This window comes from Zalophus californianus, chromosome 11, assembly GCF_009762305.2.
Source record: "Zalophus californianus isolate mZalCal1 chromosome 11, mZalCal1.pri.v2, whole genome shotgun sequence".
Lineage (NCBI taxonomy): Eukaryota > Metazoa > Chordata > Mammalia > Carnivora > Otariidae > Zalophus > Zalophus californianus.
In genome coordinates, this window is record NC_045605.1 from 99,568,602 (window position 1) to 99,591,549 (window position 22,948).

Here is a 22,948-nt window from a genome sequence, read left to right on the forward strand (position 1 = left end):
ATTTAAAACTACAGTTGTCTTCATTTAAGGATTTGTATTTACTCCTGAAAAGCTAATCCCTGCTAAATGCAGAGGCAATACAAAGTTATAAATTCTATGGTTTTCAATGGGAAACTCTTAACCCTTTCTACTCTGACCTCAAATACCCAACTTTACCTAATACAAAGATGTATTAGTTGACCAAAGAAAGTATACTTATTTAAGTAGTAAAAAAATTTTCAAAATAAATACATTTTAAACTGCAACACAACTGGCTACTGGGTTTTTGTAATTTCTAGCCAAGGAAGAGAAAGTTGAAGAGCTGAAGAAGGAATGTGAGAACGATTTCTTGGAATGTGGTTGAGTCAGATCATCCTACTTGCCATAGATCCTGTTGTTCAACTATTAAAAGCTTTACTTTTAATTTTCCTGTATTTTATCTTTCATTTTCTTAACCTTTTAGAATCCATTTTTATCTTGTACTTACATAAATTTATAACAAAGAGAAAACTTTAGGTGAAAATGAAAACTAAACAAAAAATGCTTAGGTATACATGGAAACAGATCATGTGGCAAAACAGAAGAAACTGTATGAAAGGGGATTCCATTGTTTCATTCCTCTCATATGGTACATGTACACAAAAGCAAAATGTTGATATTTATCCCAATATGATATAAAAGTAATTTTCTCCATATCATATTCTCCTAGGAAACTCTGCTGTGTAGAGTTAATTATCTGTGTTATAAAATCATAACAGCAAACATCACCTCTTTTAGCATTTTTGTTTAGTATTTTGGAGTAAAATGTTAGTAGGTGAAAAGAAAAAAAAACCAAAGTGTTTGCACTTAAAGTGATACCAAGTCTCAAAGACAACAGGGCAAATAAATAACTAAATAAGTAAATAAACAAAATAAATAAATAAATGTCACTGTCATTCTGTGCCCTATTTCAGTCTGTACATGCAAAATGCTGCTAACATACAATGTCATGAGGGAGATGGGGAATGCCATGCTATGTAAGGCAATGACTACATAAATAAATAGATTTATGACATTTATAAATAAATCTATATAATTTATGTATAGATTATATATGACATTTATAAATAAATTTATATACATAAATAAAGTAGATTTATGACATTTTCAGGGAAGTCAGAAATAAGGCAAATACAGGAAGTGTGACAGTCAATTTCATTAGCTAATACCTTGATACAGTTTTAAATAAGCAGAATAACTAGCTAAAAGCAGAAAAGTCACAAAGACATAACTGGCAATAACTTGATAGCAGTAGCCTTAAGGATTTTATGTTTTATTCCTTATAAATATATAAGAGTATATGATATAGAGGAGCAAGATGGCAGAGGAGTAGAAGACCTAAATTTCATCTTCTCCCAGGAATTCAGCTAGCTAGGGATCAAACCATTCTAAACACCTATGAACTCAACAGGAGATCAAAGAAAAGAATAACAGCAACTCTCTGAACAAAAAAGTGACCACTTTCTGGAAGGTAGGATGTGCAGAGAAGTGAATCCGAGGCAACATTCGGGAAGATAGATGGCAGGGGAGGGAACATCCATCATCTGCTACCCACAAGAGATAGAGCAGTGGAGCACAAAATTGGAACTTTTAGAAGTTGGCTCCGCTGAGGGACATGGCTCCAATGGCTAAGCGGGGGGTGGAACCCTCGCAGGACAGTGTGGTCTCAGGACCCTCAGGGTCACAGGAAGACGAGGGATGCCTGAGTGCAGCAGAGCTCCCAGGTATCCATGCAGGGAAGACAGCTGCAGAGACGGAGCCAAGGAGTGGGATCTCAGCTCAGGGTTGCCATAAACCATGATCTGCTGCACAGTCTGGCCACGGCTCTTCCAGCAAGGACCCAACAAGCAGCAGATCCGGGAAGGGGAAGGTTCCCCTTCCTCCCCCCTGAGGAATGGTGTGGGAGCACACTGCAGGGGTCTGCTGGGTTTGGAGACTGTACACGGGGTTGTGTGCCAGAGGTAGAAAAGCTCAGTCACAGGTCAGGTGAGCATGGAGTGTGGCCAGAGACCAGGGAGACAGGAGTGAATGATTGCTTTTCTCTGGGGGCACACTGAGGAGTGGGGCCCCAAGTTCTTGGCTCCTCTGGGGTGGAGAGTGGGAGGCCTGCCATTTTCACTCTCGTCCTCCAAAGCTGTACGGAAAATTTGCAGGGAATAAAACCTACTGAGAGCAAACTAGAGCAGATTACTTAGCCCGGCCCCTGGAAAGGGAGGTGCAATTCCAAATCGGGCAAAGATATTTGAGAACCAATGCAACAGGACCCTACCCCAGAAGATCAGCAAGAAAAGCCAGCCAAAACCAAGTTTACCGATCAATGAGAATGGCAGAACTCCAGCACTAGGGGAATACAACACATAGAATTCATGGATTTTTTTCCCTTGATTCTTTAGTCTTTCAAAGTTAATTTTTTTAATTTTCTTTTTTTCTTTTTCTATTGTTTTTTTTTAATTTTTCTGTTTCCCTTTTTCAACCAACACCTTATAAATCCTTTTTTTAAAAATCTTTTTTTTATTTTTCATTTTCAGAGTCATATTCTATCCCTTCATTGCAGTTAACCTTATTTTTGGTATATATATAAGTTGTTCTCTTTAAAAATTTTGGGATTCAGTTTCTTCTAACAGACAAAAATACACCCTAAGTCTCTAGAGTATGGCTTTGTTCTAGTCTTCTGCCTGATCACATTCTCTCCACCCCCTTTTTTTTTTATTTCTCTTCTTTCTTTTTTCAACCAACTTCTTATCAATTCCTTTTATAAAATCTTTTATAATTTTCATCTTTACCATCATATTCATCATATTTAACCTTATTTTTGTACATATATAAGTTTTTCTTTCTTTAAAATATTGGGAGGCAGTTTCTTCTAACAGACCAAAATATGCCCAAAATCTACTATGCAGCACTGATCTATTCAACAGCCTGATCATATTTGATCATAATTTTTTTTTCTTTTTCTTTTTTTTTCTTTCCCTTACTTTTACCCCAGTTTTAAGTCTCTTCTGATTTGTTTAGTGTATATTTTTCTGGGGTCATAGTTACCCTGTTAGCATCTTGTTCTCTCAATCATCTTTTCTCCTCTGGACAAAATGACAAGACAGAAAAACTCACCTCAAAAACAAGAATAAGAGGCAACACCAACTGCCAGGGACCTAATCAATACAGACATTAGTAAGATGTTGGAACTAGAGTTCAGAATGATGATTTAAATTTAATTTAAATTACTAGCTGGGCTTGAAAAAAGCATGGAAGATACTAGAGAAATCCTTTCTGGAGAAATAAAAACTAAAATCTAAGCAAGTCGAAATCAAAAAGGTTATTAATGAGGTGCAGTAAAAAATGGAGGCTCTAACTGCTAGGATAAATGAGACAGAAGAGAGAATTAGTGATATAGAAGACCAAATGATAGAGAATAAAGAAGCTGAGAAAAAGAGAGATAAACAACTACTGGATCACGAGGACAGAATTCGAGAGAGAAAGATACCATAAGATGAAACAATATTAGAATAATTGGGATCCCAAAAAAAGAAGAAAATAGAGAGGGGTAGAAGGTATATTGGATAAATTATAGCAGAGAACTTCCCTAATTTGGGGAAGGAAAAAGGCATCAAAATCCAGGAGGCAAGGAGAAACCCCTCAAAATAAAAAAAAATAAGCCAATACCCCGACATCTAATAGTAAAACTTACCAGTCTCAGAGACAAAGAGAAAATCCTAAAAGCAGCTCAAGACAAAAGGTCTGTAATCTACAATTGTAGAAACATTAGATTGGTAACAGACCTATCCACAGAGACCTGGCAGACCAGAAAGGACTGGCATGATATATTCAGAGCACTAAACGAGAAAACTATGCAGCCAAGAATACTATATCCAGCTAGGCTGTCATTGAAAATAGAAGGAGAGATAAAAAGCTTCCAGGACAAACAAAAACTAAAGGAATTTGCAAACATGAAACCAGCCCTACAAGAAATATTGAAAGGGGTCCTCTAAGCAAAGAGAGAGCCTAAAAGTAACAAACACCAGAAAGGAACACAGACAATATACAACAACAGTCACCTTACAGGCAATACAATAGCACTAAATTCATATATTTCAATAGTTACCCTGAATGTACATGGGCTAAATGCCTCAATCAAAAGACACAGGGTATCGAGTTGGATAAGAAAACAAGACCCATTGATATGCTGTGTGCAAGAGACTCATTTTAGACCCAAAGATACCTCCAGATTGAAAGTGAGGGGGGGGGGCAATTTACCATGCTAATGGACATTAAAAGAAAGCTGGGGTGGAAATCCTTATATCAGACAAATTAGATTTTAAACCAAAGACTATAATAAGAGATGAAGAAGGGCAATATATTATATTTAAAGGGTCTATCCAACAAGAAGTTCTAACAGTTGTAAATATCTATGCCCCTCACATGGGAGCAACCATTATATAAGCCTATTAAAAACAAAATCAAAGAAACACATTGAAAACAATACAATAATAGTAGGGGATTTTAACACCCCCCTCACTGAAGTGGACAGATCATCTAAGCAAAAGATCAACAAGGAAATAAAGACTTTAAATGACACATTGGACCAAATGGACTTCACAGATATATTCAGAACATCCCATCCCAAAGCAACAGAATACACATTCCTCTCTAGTGCCCATGGAATATTCTACAGAATAGATCACATCCTAGGTCACAAATCAGGTCTCAACTAGCACCAAAAGATTGGGATCATTTCCTGCATATTTTTGGAGCACAATGCCTTGAAACTAGAACTCAATCACGAGAGGAAACTCAGAAAGAACTCGAATACATGGAAGCTAAAGAGCATCCTACTAAGGAATAAATGGGTCAACCAGGAAATTAAAGAAGAATTAAAAAAATTCATGGAAACAAGTGAAAATGAAAACACAACTGTTCAAAATCTTTGGGATGCAGCAGAGGCAGTCCTAAGAAGAAAGTATATAGCAATACAAGCCTTTCTCAAGAAACAAGAAAGGTCTCAAATACACAACCTAATCCTACACCTAAAGGAGCTGGAGAAAGAACAGCAAATAAAGCCTAATCCCAGCAGGAGAAGAGAAATAATAAAGATCAGAGCAGAAATCAATGAAATAGAAACCAAAAGAACGGTATAACAGATCGACAAAACTAGGAGCCAGTTCTTTGAAAGAATTAATAAGATTGATAAACCCCTGGCCAGACTTATCAAAAAGAAAAGAGAAAGGACCCAAATCAACAAAATCATGAATGAAAGAGGAGAGATCACAACCAACACCAAAGAAATACAAACAATTATAAGGACATATTATAAGCAACTATATGCCAGCAAATTAGATAATCTGGAAGAAATGGATGCATTCCTAGAGATGTATCAACTACCAAAACTGAACCAGGAAGAAATAGAAAACCTGAACAGACCCATAACCAGTAAGGAAATTGAAGCAGTCATAAAGAATCTCCCAACAAAAAAAAGCCCAGGGTCAGATGGCGTCCCAGGGGAATTCTACCAAACATTTAAAAAGAATTAATACCTATTCTTCTGAAACTGTTCCAAAAAATAGAAATGGAAGGAAAACTTTCAAACCTGTTTTATGAGGCCAGCATTGCCTTGATCCCAAAACCAGACAAAGACCCCATCAAAAAGGAGAACTACAGACCAATATCCCTGCTGAACATGGATGCAAAAATTCTCACCAAAATACTAGCCAATAGGATCCAACAGTACATTAAAAGGTTTATTCACCACGACCAAGTTGGATTTATCCCTGGGCTGCAAAGTTGGTTCAACATCCACAAACCAATCAATGTGATACAATACATTAATAAAAGAAAGAACAAGAATCATATGATCCTCTCCATAGATGCAGAAACAGCATTTGACAAAGAACAGCATCCTTTCTTGATCAAAATTCCTCAGAGTATAGGGATAAGGGTACATACCTCAATATCATAAAAGCCATCTATGAAAAACCCACAGCAAATATCATTCTCAATGGGGAAAAACTGAGAGCTTTTCCCTGAGGTCAGGAACACAGTAGGGATGTCCACTCTTACCACTGCTACTCAACATAGTACTAGAAGTCCTAGCCACAGCAATCAGACAAAAAAAAGAAATAAAAGGCATCCAAATCGGCATAGAAGTCAAATTCTCACTCTTTGCAGATGATATGAGAGTTTTTGTGGAAAACCCAAAAGACCACCCCAAAATTGCTAGAACTCATACAGGAATTCAGTAAAGTAGCAGGATATAAAATCAATGCACAGAAATCAGTTGCATTTCTATACACCAAGAAGACAGAAGAAAGAGAAATTAAGGAGTCGGTCCCATTTACAATTGCACCCAAAACCATAAGATACCTACGAATAAATCTAACCAAAGAGGCAAAGGATCTGTACTCAGAAAACTATAAAATACTCATGAAAGAAATTGAGGAAGACACAAAGACTTGGAAAAGCTTTCCATGCTCATGGATTGCAAGAACAAATATTGTGAAGATGTCAATGCTACCTAGAGCAATCTACACATTCAATGCAATCCCCATCAAAATACGATCCACTTTTTTCAAAGAAATGGAATAATCCTAAAATTTGTATAGAACCAGAAAAGACCCCGAATAGCCAGAAGAATGTTGAAAAAGAAAAGCAAAGCTGGCGGCTTCACAATTCCGGACTTCCAGCTCTATTACAAAGCTGTTATCATCAAGACAGTATGGTACTGGCACAAAAACTGACACATCGATCAATGGAACAGAATAGAGAGTCCAGAAATGGACCCTCAACTCTATGGTCAACTCATCTTGGACAAAGCAGGAAAGAATGTCCAATGGAAAAAAGACAGACTCTTCAACTAATGGTGTTGGGAAAATTGGACAGCCACATGCAGAAAAATGAAACGGGAGCATTTCCTTACACCACACACAAAAATAGATTCAAAATGTTCGAGAGACCTAAATGTGAGACAGGAGTCCATCAAAATCCTAAAGGAGAACAGGCAGCAACCTCTTTGACCTCAGCCACAGCAACTTCTTCCTAGAAACATTGCCAAAGGCAAGGGAAGCAAGGGCAAAAATGAACTATTGGGACTTCATCAAGATAAAAAGCTTTTGCACAGCAAAAGGAACAGTCCACAAAACCAAAAGACAACCGACAGAATGGGAGAAGATATTTGCAAATGACATATCAGATAAAGGGCTAGTATCCAAAATCTATAAAGAACTTATCAAACTCAACACCCAAAGAACAAATGATCCAATCAAGAAATGGGCAGAAGACATGAACAGACATTTTTCCAAAGAAGACATCCAAATGGCCAACAGACACATGAAAAAGTGTTCAACATCGCTCGGCATCAGGGAAATCCAAATCAAAACCTCAATGAGATACCACCTCACACCAGTCAGAATGGCTAAAATTAACAAGTCAGGAAACGACAGATGTTGGCAGGGATGTGGAGAAAGGGGAACCCTCCTACTTGTTGGTGGGAATGCAAGCTGGTGCAGCCACTCTGGAAAACAGTATGGAGGTTCCTCAAACAGTTGAAAATAGAGCCACCATACAACCCAGGAATTGCACTACTGGGTATTTACCCCAAAGATACAAATATAGTGATCCAAAGGGGTACATGCACCCCAATGTTTATAGCAGCAATGTCCACAATAGCCAAACTGTGGAAAGAGCCACGATGTCCATTGACAGATGAATGGATAAAGAAGATGTTGTATATATATGCAATGGAAAATATGCAGCCATCAAAAAAAAAGAAAGAAAGAAAGAAAAGAAAAACCGAAATCTTGCCATTTGCAATGATGTGGATGGAAGGAACTAGAGGGTATTAAGCTAAGCAAAATAAGTCAATCAGACAAAGACATGTATCATATGATCTCACTGATATGAGGAATTCTTAATCTCAGGAAACAAACTGAGGGTTGCTGGAGTGGTGGGGGGTGGGAGGGATGGGGCAGCTGGGTGATAGACATTCAGGATGGTATGTGCTATGGTGAGCGCTGTGAATTGTGTAAGCCTGATGAATCACAGACCTGTACTTCTGAAACAAATAATACATTGTATGTTAAAAAAAAAAAAGATAGTAGGAAGGGAAAAATGAAGGGGGGGAAATCGGAGGGGAGACAAACCATGAGAGACTATGGACTCTGAGAAACAAACTGAGGGTTCTAGAGGGGAAGAGGGTGCGGGGATGAGTTAGCTTGGTGATGTGTATAAAAGAGGGCACGTATTGTATGGAGCACTGGGTGTTATACACAAACAATGAATCAGGGAACACTACATCAAAAACTAATGATATAATGTATGGTGATTAACATAACATAAGAAAAAATAATAAAAATAATAAAAGAAAAAAGAATATGATACAATTTATTATATATTTATCTATCGTTTTACTTTATTTTGGCCGTATTTAGCTGCAATAGCCTACATACATGCAATTGGGCAGGTATATTTCCTGGCAGAAAGGCATTCTCCTTGAGTCTAGTTCCGTGAACAGAATTGGAGCAACAGGGCTAAACTCACACTTTCAGGTCTACCGATTCTATGTATTTTATTAAATGAACTAAAATCAAGAATGAAAGCTGTAGCGTTTTATACTTATTAACTTGATTTAAATATATGTATTTTCTAAACACAATTATGTTGTCACTTGTGTTAGTTTCCTAGTGCTATATAACAAATCACCACTGACTTTGTGGCTTGAAATAACAGAAACTTACTATCCCACAGTTCTGGAGGTGAGAAGTTCAAAATGAGTCTCACTGGGCTACGATCAAGAAGTCAGGAGGCTGTTTTCCTTCCTCGACTTCCATGGAAGAGTCTGTTTCTTTCCTCTTCCAGCTTTTAGAGGCAGCCAACATCTTTTGCTTGACATCTCCTTCCAAGCAGTGATCCTATTACTCTGACCTCTGCTTGCACTGCTACATCTCCTTCTGACTCGGACTCTTTTGCCTCCCTTTCCTTCTTGGGATTACATTGGTCCCACATAGATAGTCCGGGATAGCCTCCCCATCGGGAGGTCCTTAACTTAATCACATCAGCAAATCTCTTTGTGTGGAAGGCATCATGTTCACAGTTCCGGGCATCTTTGGCAGAGTGGGGGACCAATTTTCTACCTCCAATATTTATATCCATATTGGCATATTTTGTGAAACCGGGCAATCTAAATTCTTGCACGTCTCATTCACTAGTACTCATTGGGATAGCTCACAAATGCTTACACTAGTTACGCTTTCTACATTACTTAGCTACAAAATTTGTCCTAAACAATCTATACACAAAGGCTCTTTGAAGGATAAGTAGAAAGCATTTGGTTCAATGGTTCCAAAGTGTATACACACATACACATGGGCTCACATATCACTTGTACACAATTAGGACTTGTAAGGCTTCCAATGGAGGTTTTCTGGTCCCTTAAGGTCTACATAAGTTTGGTTTGAGCTGCGAAAGCCATCTCCCTGCAAGTTCATAAGCCTTCCCCAGATTCCTAGATTCCATAGGTCACATCTACCCTCTCTGTTTTCCAAATGGCTATTCCACAACCCACCTCCATGGAAAGGAAAAAATCCTTTCAAGGAAACCATTCAAGAAAAAAGTAGAAATCCCTGCAGATATGGGTGATAAGAGACAAAATAGAGTTTTCTACTAGGTCAAGTTTACATATGCTTAGAGAAACTTAACCACTATACCACAAAATAATTCTCCACTGTACTTCTTATATCCTCCGTATATATTGGCTGTTAACCTAATACTGGTGCCTTTCTCTTACTCATTCTCTCTGTCTAGCCTTTCTTTTCTCTCTTTGTCCCATTTAAAGGCTATAGATTTTTTTCCTTTTATTAAACAGAACTATTACTTATAAGGCCTATGACCATTCCATAATACCACCAGTTGTCACCCTCTATCTTATGCACCTGTCCAGAATTGGTTTTGACTCTTTCAATACATAAAGGCACTTTTACAAACAAAAACCATCTACCAGGTTGGAGAAATTTTGTTGACAAAAAAGTTGTTGTCAAGCTTTGATAACAAACTCTTCCCTCATCTCACAGAACGTACATGACTTGGGCTTAACTAAAATGAACATATCCAAATATCTACTTCTTAACATCAAGCCACAAAAATAATTTAAGCTATAGTTGTCAAAAGAGGTCAGTAATGATTTTTAAAAAACACTAAAATTCATATTTCAAAGAATAGATTACTGAATGATAAAGATTAATGTTTACCCAATCACAAAGTGATTAATTTAAGACATATACTCAGATTATATATCAGTTAAAACCCTTATGAAATATAATGTAAAAAACTTCCATGTTAAGATATGGTTGCTTAAAATATTGCCTTGAGATCGATGCATGTCAAAAAGGGTGCAAACTAACAATTCCTTAATAGCTGTGGCATCTTTTCTTATATTGTAATCACTTTTCTCTTTGTTTGCTTCCTCTCTCACAGTTTTTCAGCATTTTATCTGCATTTCATATTTTGACCATTGGGAAAACTCTGAAAGAGAAAGGCACTGTGGGAGGCACTCAGGACCAGCACACAGCAGGGATGGAGAATGGCTGCACACAGGGAGGGGTTGTGCCTCCACAGAGGAGTCAGACTACAGCTCAGCCACTTCTCCATACCTGCCAGGAAGATGAGAAGTCAGCTGGCCATGTGCCCAGGAGGAAAGGCAGGATTTGGAGGTCTCCCTGCCCTCACTCTGCTAGGAGGTGTTTGTCAATGTTTTGTCACTTCAACATCTACTTCATCAGCATTATCACAGCTATAGACATTCAAATAGACATTCAAATCATTATATTAAAATTAATGTGTGTCTGTCTCTGTTAAAATTTCTGAACTTCTTTGTTGACGTGGATTAGTTAGTGCACTTTCCCATTTCAAATCTTGACAGATATTTAGATTTTTTATTATTTTTTTAAGATTTTATGTACTTATTTGAGAAAGAGAGGGAGAGCATGAGAAGGGGGAGGGGCAGAAGGAGAGGGAGAAGCAGACTCCCACTGAGCAAGGAGCCTGATGCAGGCCTTGATCCAAGGACCCTGGGATCATGACCTGAGCCAAAGGCAGACGTTTAACTGACTGAACCACCCAGGCGCCCCAGATAGTTGGATTTTTTTTAAAAAATAATGTATTAAATCAAGGAAAACAATATTAGCTCTATACGGTATATCTGATTTAATTATTTGCTGCAAACTTTACCATTTGTTCAAGAGGTACATATTCATAAGTTGGATGTCCACAGTATGAAATGCAGTGTACTGATGATGGAATGCATGTGGATAAAAGAAGTCTTGGAATAGATCCATCCTTATATAAATAAATTAAATGTGCTCTATTCATCCCCAAACAGGGCCTCGGGAGATATTTCAGACATGTTCATTCATGAGTCAGTGGGGACCACACACACAAAGTTGTTAATTGTGGTGATGCATGTAGAAGTCACAAGTTGGGAACTAACTAAATGCCTGTTACTATGGCAGCAAACCTATAGTAAATGGGGGCAGAGACAGATTGTAGCAATTTTATTAAACAGAGGCCAGCAGAATATTGGTGTGTATGTTACAAAATGAATAAAATTCAAAGCCATATAGATCAGTGAGAACATTGAAGTATCAAAGTAAGTTATATAAAAATCTGTGTGTGCACTTTAAAACATACATTATATTCACTTTATAAAGCCGCATTCCTTTTTTTTAAGATTTATTTATTTAATTTAGAGTTTGAGAGAGAGTATATGTGGCGGGCGGGGCAGAAGGAGAGGAAGAGAATCTCAAGCGGACTCCCCTCTGAGTGTGGAGCCCAATGCAGGGCTTAATCTCTCCACCCTGAGATCATGACCTGAGCTGAAACTAAGAGTCAGATACTTAACCAACTGAGCCACCCAGGCACCCCATAAAGCTGAATTTCTTGTTAAGAACATATATCAGCTTTTGTGGAGGAGATACTTGTGGAGGGAAAGGAAACTGATATAGGAGTGGGAATCAGGATGTGGATGCACACGGGAGGTGGAATTATGTATCATTAACTCAGTTTAGTCCCTTAGGTTAAAAAACTAAATATAAATAACTTTACATACATATTCATAATTTTTTATTCTTTCTGAGCTTTTAACACACTACAGGTCATGTGTAAATAGTCTTGTCTTTATCCTCAGACATAAAACATGGCAGAAGCCATTGTGGAAAAAGCTGAAAGTTTATGTAATTGATAGATGATGAAAGCATGTATCTGAGAAATACTCTACTTACATCCAGATGTTTGAGTGAATACAATAAAGATAACAATTAAGGAAAGCAGGTAAATTGTATATATAAAAAAACAGGGCGCCTGGTGGCTCAATTGGTTAAGTGTCTGCTGTCAGCTCAGGTCATGATCTCAGGGTCTTGGGATGGAGTCCAGTGTGGGGTTCCCTGCTCAGCAGGGAGTCTGCTTCTCCCTCTTCCTCTGCCCCTCCCCCCACTCCATCCTTCTCTCTCTCTCAAATAAATAAATAAAATCTTTAAAAAAGATTTCCTCAATAGGAAAATCAAAGTTACTCGGAATAATTAGCAAAGACCAGTAGCATCATTTCCTGCTCTCAGATGCTTGGGAATAACCAAGAATTGCATTCAAGCTCCCAGGGGAGTATCTCAAAGGGAGGAGATGCTCATAAATTCTCCTGGCAGCAGTCAGGTCTAGTAATCACAATAGAACAAGAGGACAGTCTTCATTTAAGGTGAATAGATGGTACTGATTATACTGATTACTAGATTAGCTACCGTAATGATTTTTGATGACTGTCTTCCCCTTAAATGACAGTTATGAGTATAGTCACCAGTGTCAGACTCAGAGCATTACATCATGTATATTAATCATCTCTGTTCATAACTAGGTTTTTTGGAACAATGATATATGTTTACCACAGTTAGTATGTTCTTTAAAGGTGGTAAGGGACCTCATTTCTATTTGTTATTATTTCTACATTGATATTGAGATTGCAGACAATAAACATGGTGAAGGGGGAGTAAGCATTTTTGCAAGCTCTACTTATAATCCTCCTCTCTCCTTCCCTCCCTCCCACCTTTTAATAAGTGTGCAATGTTCTCAATATGACCAACCTCTTCACCTCAGTCGAGGTTATTTAGAAAATGTTATAGAATATTAAGTTGAGCTTGGGTGTTTGCATTTGCATAAGAAGATTCTTGGGCTCTATGTCCATCCCCCAGGTCCTGGTACAGCTCTGGAGTTTCTGCTTCCATCTGATAAGAGTCAGATTTGATGCTCAATTTGCTTGTTTCTTTCCAGGCAGTGCTTGGGTAGGACTGGTGAGGACAGGGCAACACAAATATTCACTCAATTGAGTTTCAGAAGAACTCCAGGGATTTGTAACATCACAATAAAATGAATGTTGGGATGAAGAGGTTTGACAAACTGTACAAACTACTGTGGAATAGTCCTTTCTTTGGGTATAATTTTTGTAGCTTAAGACATTAGACTTTGTCATTTGATTGTTGCTAATGAATGTTTGTTATTGCTTTACTATAAACATTTTGAATAGATTTTTGGGTAGAACAAATTTGTGAAGTAATTTTATCTGCCAGATATTTTATTTTTTTTTTTAATTTCTGTTTATTTAAGGGCATCCAGAGGTTCTAGTTTTTAAGGTTACTAAAGTTTAGAGGCACTTGGGTAGCTCAGTTGGTTAAGCCTCCGCCTTTGGCTCAGTTCATGATCTCTGGGTCATGAGATTGAGCCCCGCCTCAGGCTCTGAGCTGGGCGTGGAGGCTGCTTAAAATTCTCTCTCTCCCTCTGCCGCACCTCCCACCCCCTCCATGTACAGGCTCTCTCTCTCTCCCAGGAAAATAAAAATAAGTTTAACATTTTCTATGACATTAAGTCCTTCACCAGTCTAGGGTTGATTTTTATATGGATCAACAAAACATCCAATTTCATCATCCTGTATATGGATAATCACTTTGCCCAGATACACTGAATAGGCCATTTTTGCATGCCTGTCCTAGGATGCCACATCTGTCATATACCACAGCTCTACACATTCATGGGTCTTTTTCTGAGGTCCCTATTCTTTTCCATTGGTGTATGCCATATTGCCTCAATAACTCCAGCTTTCTAATTTTTATTTATCTGGTAGCATTATTTAAATCAATGTCAAATTCTACATTCCCTTAGTGAGATTTTGATTGTAAAGCATTGTGCAAATGAGATTAATTTGAGCACAATTGAAATTTTTATAACACTAAATTACATAATCCAGGAACATATTTTACCACTTTGTTTAGGATTCTATATTTTTTTCCCAAAAACGTCTTAACTTTTCACCTTTTAAGAGTAGGTACATTGTAGTTTTTATTAGATATTCTATCATTATGGTTTTTCCCTTTTATTCTTAATTTTTATAGCTTTTATCCATTCTAAATGGTATTAATTCTTCATCAGTTAAAATGCTCCATTTTTTTTCTAATTCAGTCAGATAATGTGATGAATTCTAATTATAGAATTTCCAAAATTAAACCATCCAGCCGAACATGGGATCAACGCAGCTTGGACAACTGTCCTGTAATTGTTATACCTTTTTTAAATTGATATCAGCGACATATTAATATTGTTTAGTGGCTATAGATAGATAGATAGATATATTAAACCTGAATATATTATAGGTTTGTGGGATGTGTGTGTGTGTGTGTGTGTGTGTGTGTGTGTAGCCTAAATATATTGTGGGTTTCTTTTATTATCTTTCTTTTTTAAATCATGATTTTGTCTCCTAGAATGAGTTACAGGGGGGTTCTCATTTTTTCACTCTGGAATCAAGTTAGTAAAAAAATATGGATGATTTCTTTTTCCATGAAATTTTGGGACACCTGCCTTTAAAAACAATTGGAAGGAGAAAGGAGTTGGAAAAGTAGAGGTCGATAAAGTGGAATCTTTAAATAAAATGTGTTAACAGAAAACATTTCGTGTATACTTGATGGAAGATGAAAAAGGTGTAAGAATAGTATTTAAATTAAAATATGATAAATGTACTCCATTTCTTTCAATACCATGTCCAGTTCGCTTTATTTGGATCAATAAGTATTTGTTCTGTCCATGTACATTTAAACAGATAAAATTTAAGTACTTTAAATCTTGCCATATTTCTTTTCCCTTGTTCCCTATTACTCTGTCTTTCATTCATGTACCTCATGCAGTATTATTTACCAGCCTCTAAGATATTTGAGATAGTATCCCCTACTTTGGAGTGATATTTCTCTTTGTTGGATAAGCAGTATACTGGATGATTTTAGGCAATACATTAACAAATACAGTCTAACTTTTACTTGTCTTAAAATGTATTAGAAAGTACAACTACACCATTAAACACAACATTTCAGAGAATCAGTACTAAGGTCAAAGCAAATGTAAGAATATAGCGAATTCTTCTTTTTTATATTGAATAACTTGTAGATGCAGACCATACTTGGTGTGCAACATATCACAGATCAGAAACTGAAAAAAATCCACATGTAAGTGCTAAATATTGAGATACACTATTCTAAGAAAATAAAATGTATTTATGTGCATTAGAGTGGGCATGTTATGGACATCTGCAAGTTTGCTAAATTGTATATCATCATAAAAATCATTAAACAATATTTAAAACTCATAAAAGCATAGTGGAATGGGAACACAATTTAATAAATCAAATGGGTAATGGAATGGGAATACCATTAGATATGCAGAGTACTAATGAGAAATGCAAATCAAAGTCTATTAAATGAGTTATTCATGGTTTACATGGAGGTTGGAACTGACGTTGCAAGGGCAAGAAGCAGAGGATTATTACTTTTATTATAATTCCTTTTAAAGTAAGATATATTTAGCCAGTTATAGGTATTTTAAGTGAAAAACATTTTTAAAAATTTCAAAATTCCCAGCCAACATGTGGCACAAAAAATAAAATGGCTACGATATACCTTAGGTCATAACACTTTTTAGGTTTGGTTCCAGGTTCAATGATGGACGTGAGTCTTATTTTAAATTAACCCATCTAAAAAATTAGATTTATCTTACCCCTAATGGCTTTGCCTCCTAAAATGTCAACAGATGATGTTTCCTGAAACCCAATGATTCTTGTGATGGTTGTTCCCACAGCAATTTTCCTTAATGGCCTGGATGAACAAACAAAATCTAACAGTGCTAACAGAATTCAGCCTAATGGGAATCATAGACCATCCTGAGCTGCAGGTTCCCTTCTTTGAGCTCTTCCTCATCATCTACACAGTCTCAGTGGTGGGCAACCTGGGCATGATCATCCTCACCAAGGTGGACTCCAGGCTCCAAACACCCTTGACTTCTTCTTCAGACACCTGGTTTTCATTGACCTTGGTTATTCATCAGCTGTGGGACCCAAAATGTTAGTAAATTTTGTAGCTAATCAAAATACAATTCCCTATAACTGGTGTGCTACGCAGCTGGCTTTCTTCATCTTGTTCATCATCAGTGAGCTATTCATTCTGTCAGCAATGGCCTATGACCACTATGTGGCCATCTATAACCCTCTGCTCTACATGATTGTTATGTCACAGAGGGTGTGCTGGGTGCTGGTAGCAGTCCCTTATGTCTACAGTGCCTTTCTGACAACCACCACAAAGATATTTATGTCATCCCTCTGTGACCATAATGTCATTAGACATTTTTACTGTGACAGTCTTCCCTTGTTAACTTTGCTGTGCTCAAGCACACATGACATTGAGTTGATAATACTGATCTTTTCAGCATTCAATTTGGTTTCCTCCCTTGTGATAGTGCTTGTGTCCTACATCCTGATCCTAAGGGCCATCCTCAGGATGAACTCTGCAGAGGGCAGGCACAAGGCCTTCTCCACCTGTGGATCTCACCTGACAGTGGTCATTGTATTATATGCAACACTATTCTTCATGTATGTGCAGCCCAAATCCAGTCATTCCTTTGATACTGATAAAATTGCCTCTGCATTTTATACTTTGATAATACCTATGCTGAATCCCATGATCTACAGCCTGAGGAACAAAGATGTAAAAGGTGCCCTGCATAGGATATGGAAAAATCTGCACAAACTGCCTATATACAATTCAGTATAGACTATGTATACAAAAAATTATGTTATAGACTACTATTTATTATATGACATAGGCCTTTGAGAGGAGTAATGTGTAAAAGTAATGGAAAACTAGAAATATTTTTCCTGTTTTCAACTTATAGGTATTCCAATAGTGATCATCTTTCTGGTATCAACTTTTATTTGTCCTTAAGTATTATGTAAGGGACTGGAGTCCAGACTTCTGTTCTCACATTTCCAATACTTATGTTGCAATTTAAGGGAAGTCTGTTTTAATACATCTGCCATTAAATAATTTTTAAAGGCTTTCTGGTGTCTTTCGTTAAATATATTTTGTGGGCTAGACACCATTTTAAGACCAGTGCCCACCACGCTGGAATACTGACATAAGATGGCATTTATTGTTTGTTTGTTTGTTTTTTGTGTGTATGCTGGGCATATATACATCAGTGAGTAATCAGCAATATCTGTCTTAATGACACTTTGGTGGATGGCATTTCAGATTTGTTGCATTATGATATATGAACATGTATAAGCATGGGAAAGCAGAATAAAGTTTGATTATTTTCAAGTGTCATAAATATGTACATTAAAAATGCAAAAGACTGCACTGAAACATTAGAAATAATAAGTGAATTTTGTAAGATTAGTGGATATAGTATCAACATATTAAAGATCAATTATTTTGCTATACACCAACAAAAATAAAGTTGAAATTTTCAACTATCAATTATACTAGACAAAATTTATATAATATTTAGGGAAAAACCTAATGAACAATTTGCATGATTTCATTGCTAGACACTACAATAAACATTACTGAGTTATTGAAGGAGAGATAAATGTTAATATACCACCTCATTGGTTGGAAGATATAAATGTTGTGATGATGCTAGTTCTCCCAAAATTCTCCCTAAATTTTCAGATTTAATGCAGTAACAATCAAATCCAATACTATTTGTTAATGCTTAAATTGATATCAAAAGTTATGTGGAAATGCAAAGGATCTGGAATAGCCAGGGCAATATTTTAGAAGAAGAAAGAATTCAGAGGACTTCCAATAACAGATATCAATTTCTTTAATGAAGTAGATTATTTTTTAAAATATGTCATTAGTGCACATATTTACAGAGAGATCACAAATATAAAAATAAAGTCCAGAATAGACTCACATGTGTAATTCCACTTGTTTTAAAACAAAAGCCCTACTGAAATTTAATGAGGAAAATCATGCTTCTCAGTGAACTGACCTTGTTCAATTAGGTTCCTATGTAAAACATGCATCTTGGTCATTTATACACTACATGTAAACATTAATTGAGATGTGTTATGAATGGGAATGTGAAAGCTGAAACCAAAAGGTTTGTTAAAGTAAAATAAAATAATATTTTTATGACTTGGGATCAACAAAGATTCCTTAAATGGGATACAAAAAATAATAATAATAATAGAGAAATAGTACTCTCTACAATGAAAATGTGCATTAATGAAAATACACCATAAGAAAGCAAAAAATTCCAGAGGGACCACATTTGAAATACACACACCCGGGGTGCCTGGGTGGCTCAGTCATTAAGCGTCTGCCTTTGGCTCAGGTCATGATCCCAGGGTCCTGGGATTGAGTCTCCCATTGGGCTCCCTGCTCCACGGGGGGCCTGCTTCTCCCTCTCGCACTCCCCCTGCTTGTGTTCCCTCTCTCACTGTGTCTCTCTCCATCAAATAAATAAATAAAATCTTAAAAAAAAAGAAATACACACACCCTACCATGGTAATTTGTAAAAAAAACAAAACAAATTGCTTAACTCCTAGAATGAAGATGATCAAGACAGTCAATCTACTGGGAAGGAAAAATAAGTTGGGGACGGAGCAAGACACCTAAAGGAACTCTTCACAAAAGAGGATATCAAAACAGCCAAAAACATGTAAATGCGTTAAAAAAATACATAAATGTGTTAAAAAATGTGTTAATTATTCAGTACATAAATGTATGTGAAGACTCTATACTGTGACCTCATTACACACTCACCAGGATAGCTAAAATTCAAAGTTTGTTTGAACAATAATTCAAAGAGTTGATAAGAACGTGGAACACTGTAATTCTTTTACTTGTTTCAGGGAGAGTACATTGCTATAAAAACTTTAGAAAAATAAGGGAATAATTACTAAAGTTTAGTATATGAATACTCTATGATGCAGCAATTCCATTCCTGTGTAATTATGTCCACTGGAGAATAAGTAATAGAATGTTTATGGCAGATGTAGTCATCATAAGTGTTAAATGCTTATCAAGGGTGGAATGGGTAAATATGTGGTGGCATGTTCAAAAAATATATTCTACAGAGCAGAGCAAGAAGAAGAGGTAAAAAGAAGAGAAGGAAGACCAGAGGAGGAGGGGGGGTGGCAAAGAAGATGAATGAATATAATATTAAGTGAAAGACACCGTACTCCCCAAAAGTTACACCAGCCATACAAATAGCAATGAAACTAAGCTGTAGTATTATGAGTACTTTACATAAGTTACACATTTTGTTTTAGAATGCATAATATAATTAAGGAGTCCTGCTTGTAAGCAAGAATGTAGGGCTGATTTCACAATTGAAAACCTATTACATAAATTAACATTATTATAAGTTAAAAGAAAAAATAAAATAGGTTTATGATAAAATTCAACACCTATTTCTAGTAAACTGCCTGGCTGACCAGAATAGAAGAATACAGTATTATAAATGCTATCTATAAAAGTCCTATATACCAGGATATACCAGGGCGGGGAAGGACAAATAAATTGAGGACAAAAGATTTTAGGACAGTGACAATATTCTGCATGATATTATAATGATGGATACATATTGTTTCACTTAAAAATCTAAATAAAACTTTTAATGTAATACTAAAACGTTAGAAACTTTACCTCTGAAATTGTCCACAAGACTAGGAGACCCAGTCTCCGCATTTATCTTCAGTATGTATTGAACATTGTAGCAGACTCACCATGATAAAAAATAAAAGGTAAAGATGATAGGAAGTCACAAACTGCCATTTATACTTTTTGATAAATGTTGTAATTAAATACATAGGGAAATATATAATTTATTAGAAATAATAAATGAATTTAGCAAATTTGCTGGATATAAAATAAACTTTAAAAACTCAGCTTTATTTTTACATGCCACCCACAATTAGAAAATAAAATTTAAGGAAAGATAACATTTATAAAACCATTAAAAAAAAGAAACCTAGGAGTGCCTTTGGCTCAGGTCATGATCCTGGAGTCCCGGGATCGAGTCCCGCATTGGGCTCCCTGCTCGGCAGGGAGTCTGCTTCTTCCTCTGACCCTCCCCCCTCTCATGCTCTCTCTCTCTCTCAAATAAATAAATAAATAAAATCTTTTAAAAAATTTAAAAAAAAGAAACCTAATTTAGGAATAAATCTAATAAAAAGTTCTTAAAACCTCAGTAATAACGTGTACAAAAATTTAATAAGACATTTATAAAAGATAAATCAAGAAAATGTATACCAAACATGTCCATGGAATGGAAGACTTACTATTGTAACAATGTCCAATATCTTGATATTGATCTATAGTTTCAATATAATTGCAAGAGGAATCCTTTCTTCTTCTGTCCTCCCTCCCTCCTTCCTATCTCCTTCCATCTTCACTTTTTCCTTTTAGAACTTTAGAAGCTGATTGTAAAATTTTGTCTGTTTTTCCTCTTTTAGTGGGCATCTCCTTTGCCTCGTATTTTATTTTTCAACTTAAAATCATATTCATTTTTATAGCTGTCAGATAAGTAGGCATTCAGCATTCTTTTTTTAATTTAAATTTGATTTTATTAACATATAGTGTATTGTTAGTTTCAGGGGTAGAGTTTAGTGATTCATCAGTTGCATACAACACCCAGTGCTCATTCTATCAAGTTCCCTCCTTAATGCCCATCACCCAGTTACTCTATCCCTCCACCCACCTCCCCTCCAGCAACCCTCAGTTTGTTTCCAATAGTTAAGAGTCTCTTATGATTTGTCTCCCTCTTTGTTTTCATCTTATTTTTCCTTCCCTTCTCCTATTTTCATCTGTTTTGTTTCTTGAAATCTACATATGAGTGAAATCATGCAGTATTTGTCTTTCTCTGACTGACTTATTTCACTTAGCATAATACCCTCTAGTTCCATCCACATCATTGCAAAAGACAATATTTCAATCTTTTTGATGGATGAGTAATATATATATATATAATCACATCTTCTTTATCCATCCATCTGTCAATGGACATCTGGGCTCTTTCCATAGTTTGGCTATTGTGGACATTGCTGCTATAAACATTGGGGTGCATGTGCCCCTTCAGATCACTATATTTGTATCCTTTGGATAAATGCTTGATAGTGCAATTGTTGGGCCATAGTTTAGCTCTATTTTTAACTTTTTGAGGAACCTCCATACTGTTTTCTAGAGTGGCTGCACCAGTTTGCATTCCCACCAACAGTATAAGAGGGTTCCCTTTTCTCACATCCTCGCCAACATCTGTTGTTTCCTGAGTTGTTAATTTTAGCCATTCTGACAGGTGTGAGGTGGTATCTCTTTGTGGTTTTGATTTCTATTTCCCTGATGTCCAATGATGTGGAGCATTTTTTCACACGTCTGTTGGCATTCGTATGTCTTCTTTAGAGAAATGTCTGTTCATGTCTTCTGCCCATTTCTTGACTGGAGTTTTTGTTTTTTGGGTTGGGCAAAACACCATAAAAAGGTGAAGGATGGCACTTGTGATGAGCACTGGGTGTTGTATGGAAGTGTTGCATTACTATATTATACATCTAAACTAATATTACAGTGTATGTTAACTAACTGGATTTTTTTTATTTTTTTAAAGATTTTATTTATTTGAGAGACAGAGAGAGCACGAGGTAGGAGAGAAGGAGAGGGAGAATCTCAAGCAGACTCCCTACTGAGCTCAGAGCCGAACCAAGGGCAAGATCTCAGGACCCTGTGATATGACCTGAGTCGAAACCAAGAGTCAGCTGCTTATCACCTGAGCCACCCAGGTGTCCCTGACTAACTGGAATTTAAATAAAAACTTAAGGGGCACCTGGATGGCTCAGTTGTTAAGTGTCTGCCTTCGGCTCAGGTCATGGTCCCAGGGTCCTGGGATCGAGCCCCACATCAGGCTCCCTGCTCAGCAGGAAGCCTGCTTCTCCCTCTCCCACTCCCCCTGCTTGTGTTCCCTCTCTTGCTGTGTCTCTCTCTGTCAAATAAATAAAATCTTTAAAAATAAATAAATAAATAAATAAAACTTAAAAAAAAAGAAAGAAAGGCAAAACACCAAAAATAGCAAAGGTAATCTTGAAGAAAGAGAATAAAGTTGCAGGAGTTGCACTCCCAGATATCATGACCTATTAAAAGCTATGGTAATTAAGAAAACATTTTCTTGTGGACAGAGAGGCTGATCTATGGAATAGAATAGTAACTCCAGAAACAGATCCACACATATACCATTACCTAACTAAGGATGGAGACATCACTATTTTCCAAAAGAGAAAGAATGATCTTTTCAATAAGTGCATTAGGTAATTTGTGTATTTATTTGAGAAAAACTAAATTTGGACACCTACCCAGACCTTATCAGAATCACTTCTGCTTGATATAAAGGTCTAAATGTGAAATGTAAATAAACATTTTAGATGAAAACATAATGGGACATCTTTGTGGTACTAGAATATGTATAAATTTTAAACAAAACACGCAAAGCAATAATTGTATAAGACTAAAATAATTCATTGGACTATTTTAAGAATTCTGTTCATCAAAATTAATAATGTGAAAAGGAAAGTTTCGTAGTAGGAGAGAATACT

The 22,948-nt window shown here is 36.4% G+C and overlaps 1 protein-coding gene across 1 annotated transcript; it reads left to right on the forward strand.

Annotated features, from left to right (window-relative positions):
* Window positions 1–15,869: 15,869 nt before the first annotated feature.
* Window positions 15,870–17,126, forward strand: LOC113915247 (olfactory receptor 8K3-like). The gene is given in 2 exon segments (XM_035723136.1): window positions 15,870–16,354; window positions 16,357–17,126. Coding segments are annotated over 2 exon segments (954 nt in total). The 5' UTR covers window positions 15,870–16,170.
* The last annotated feature ends 5,822 nt before the right edge of the window (window positions 17,127–22,948 follow it).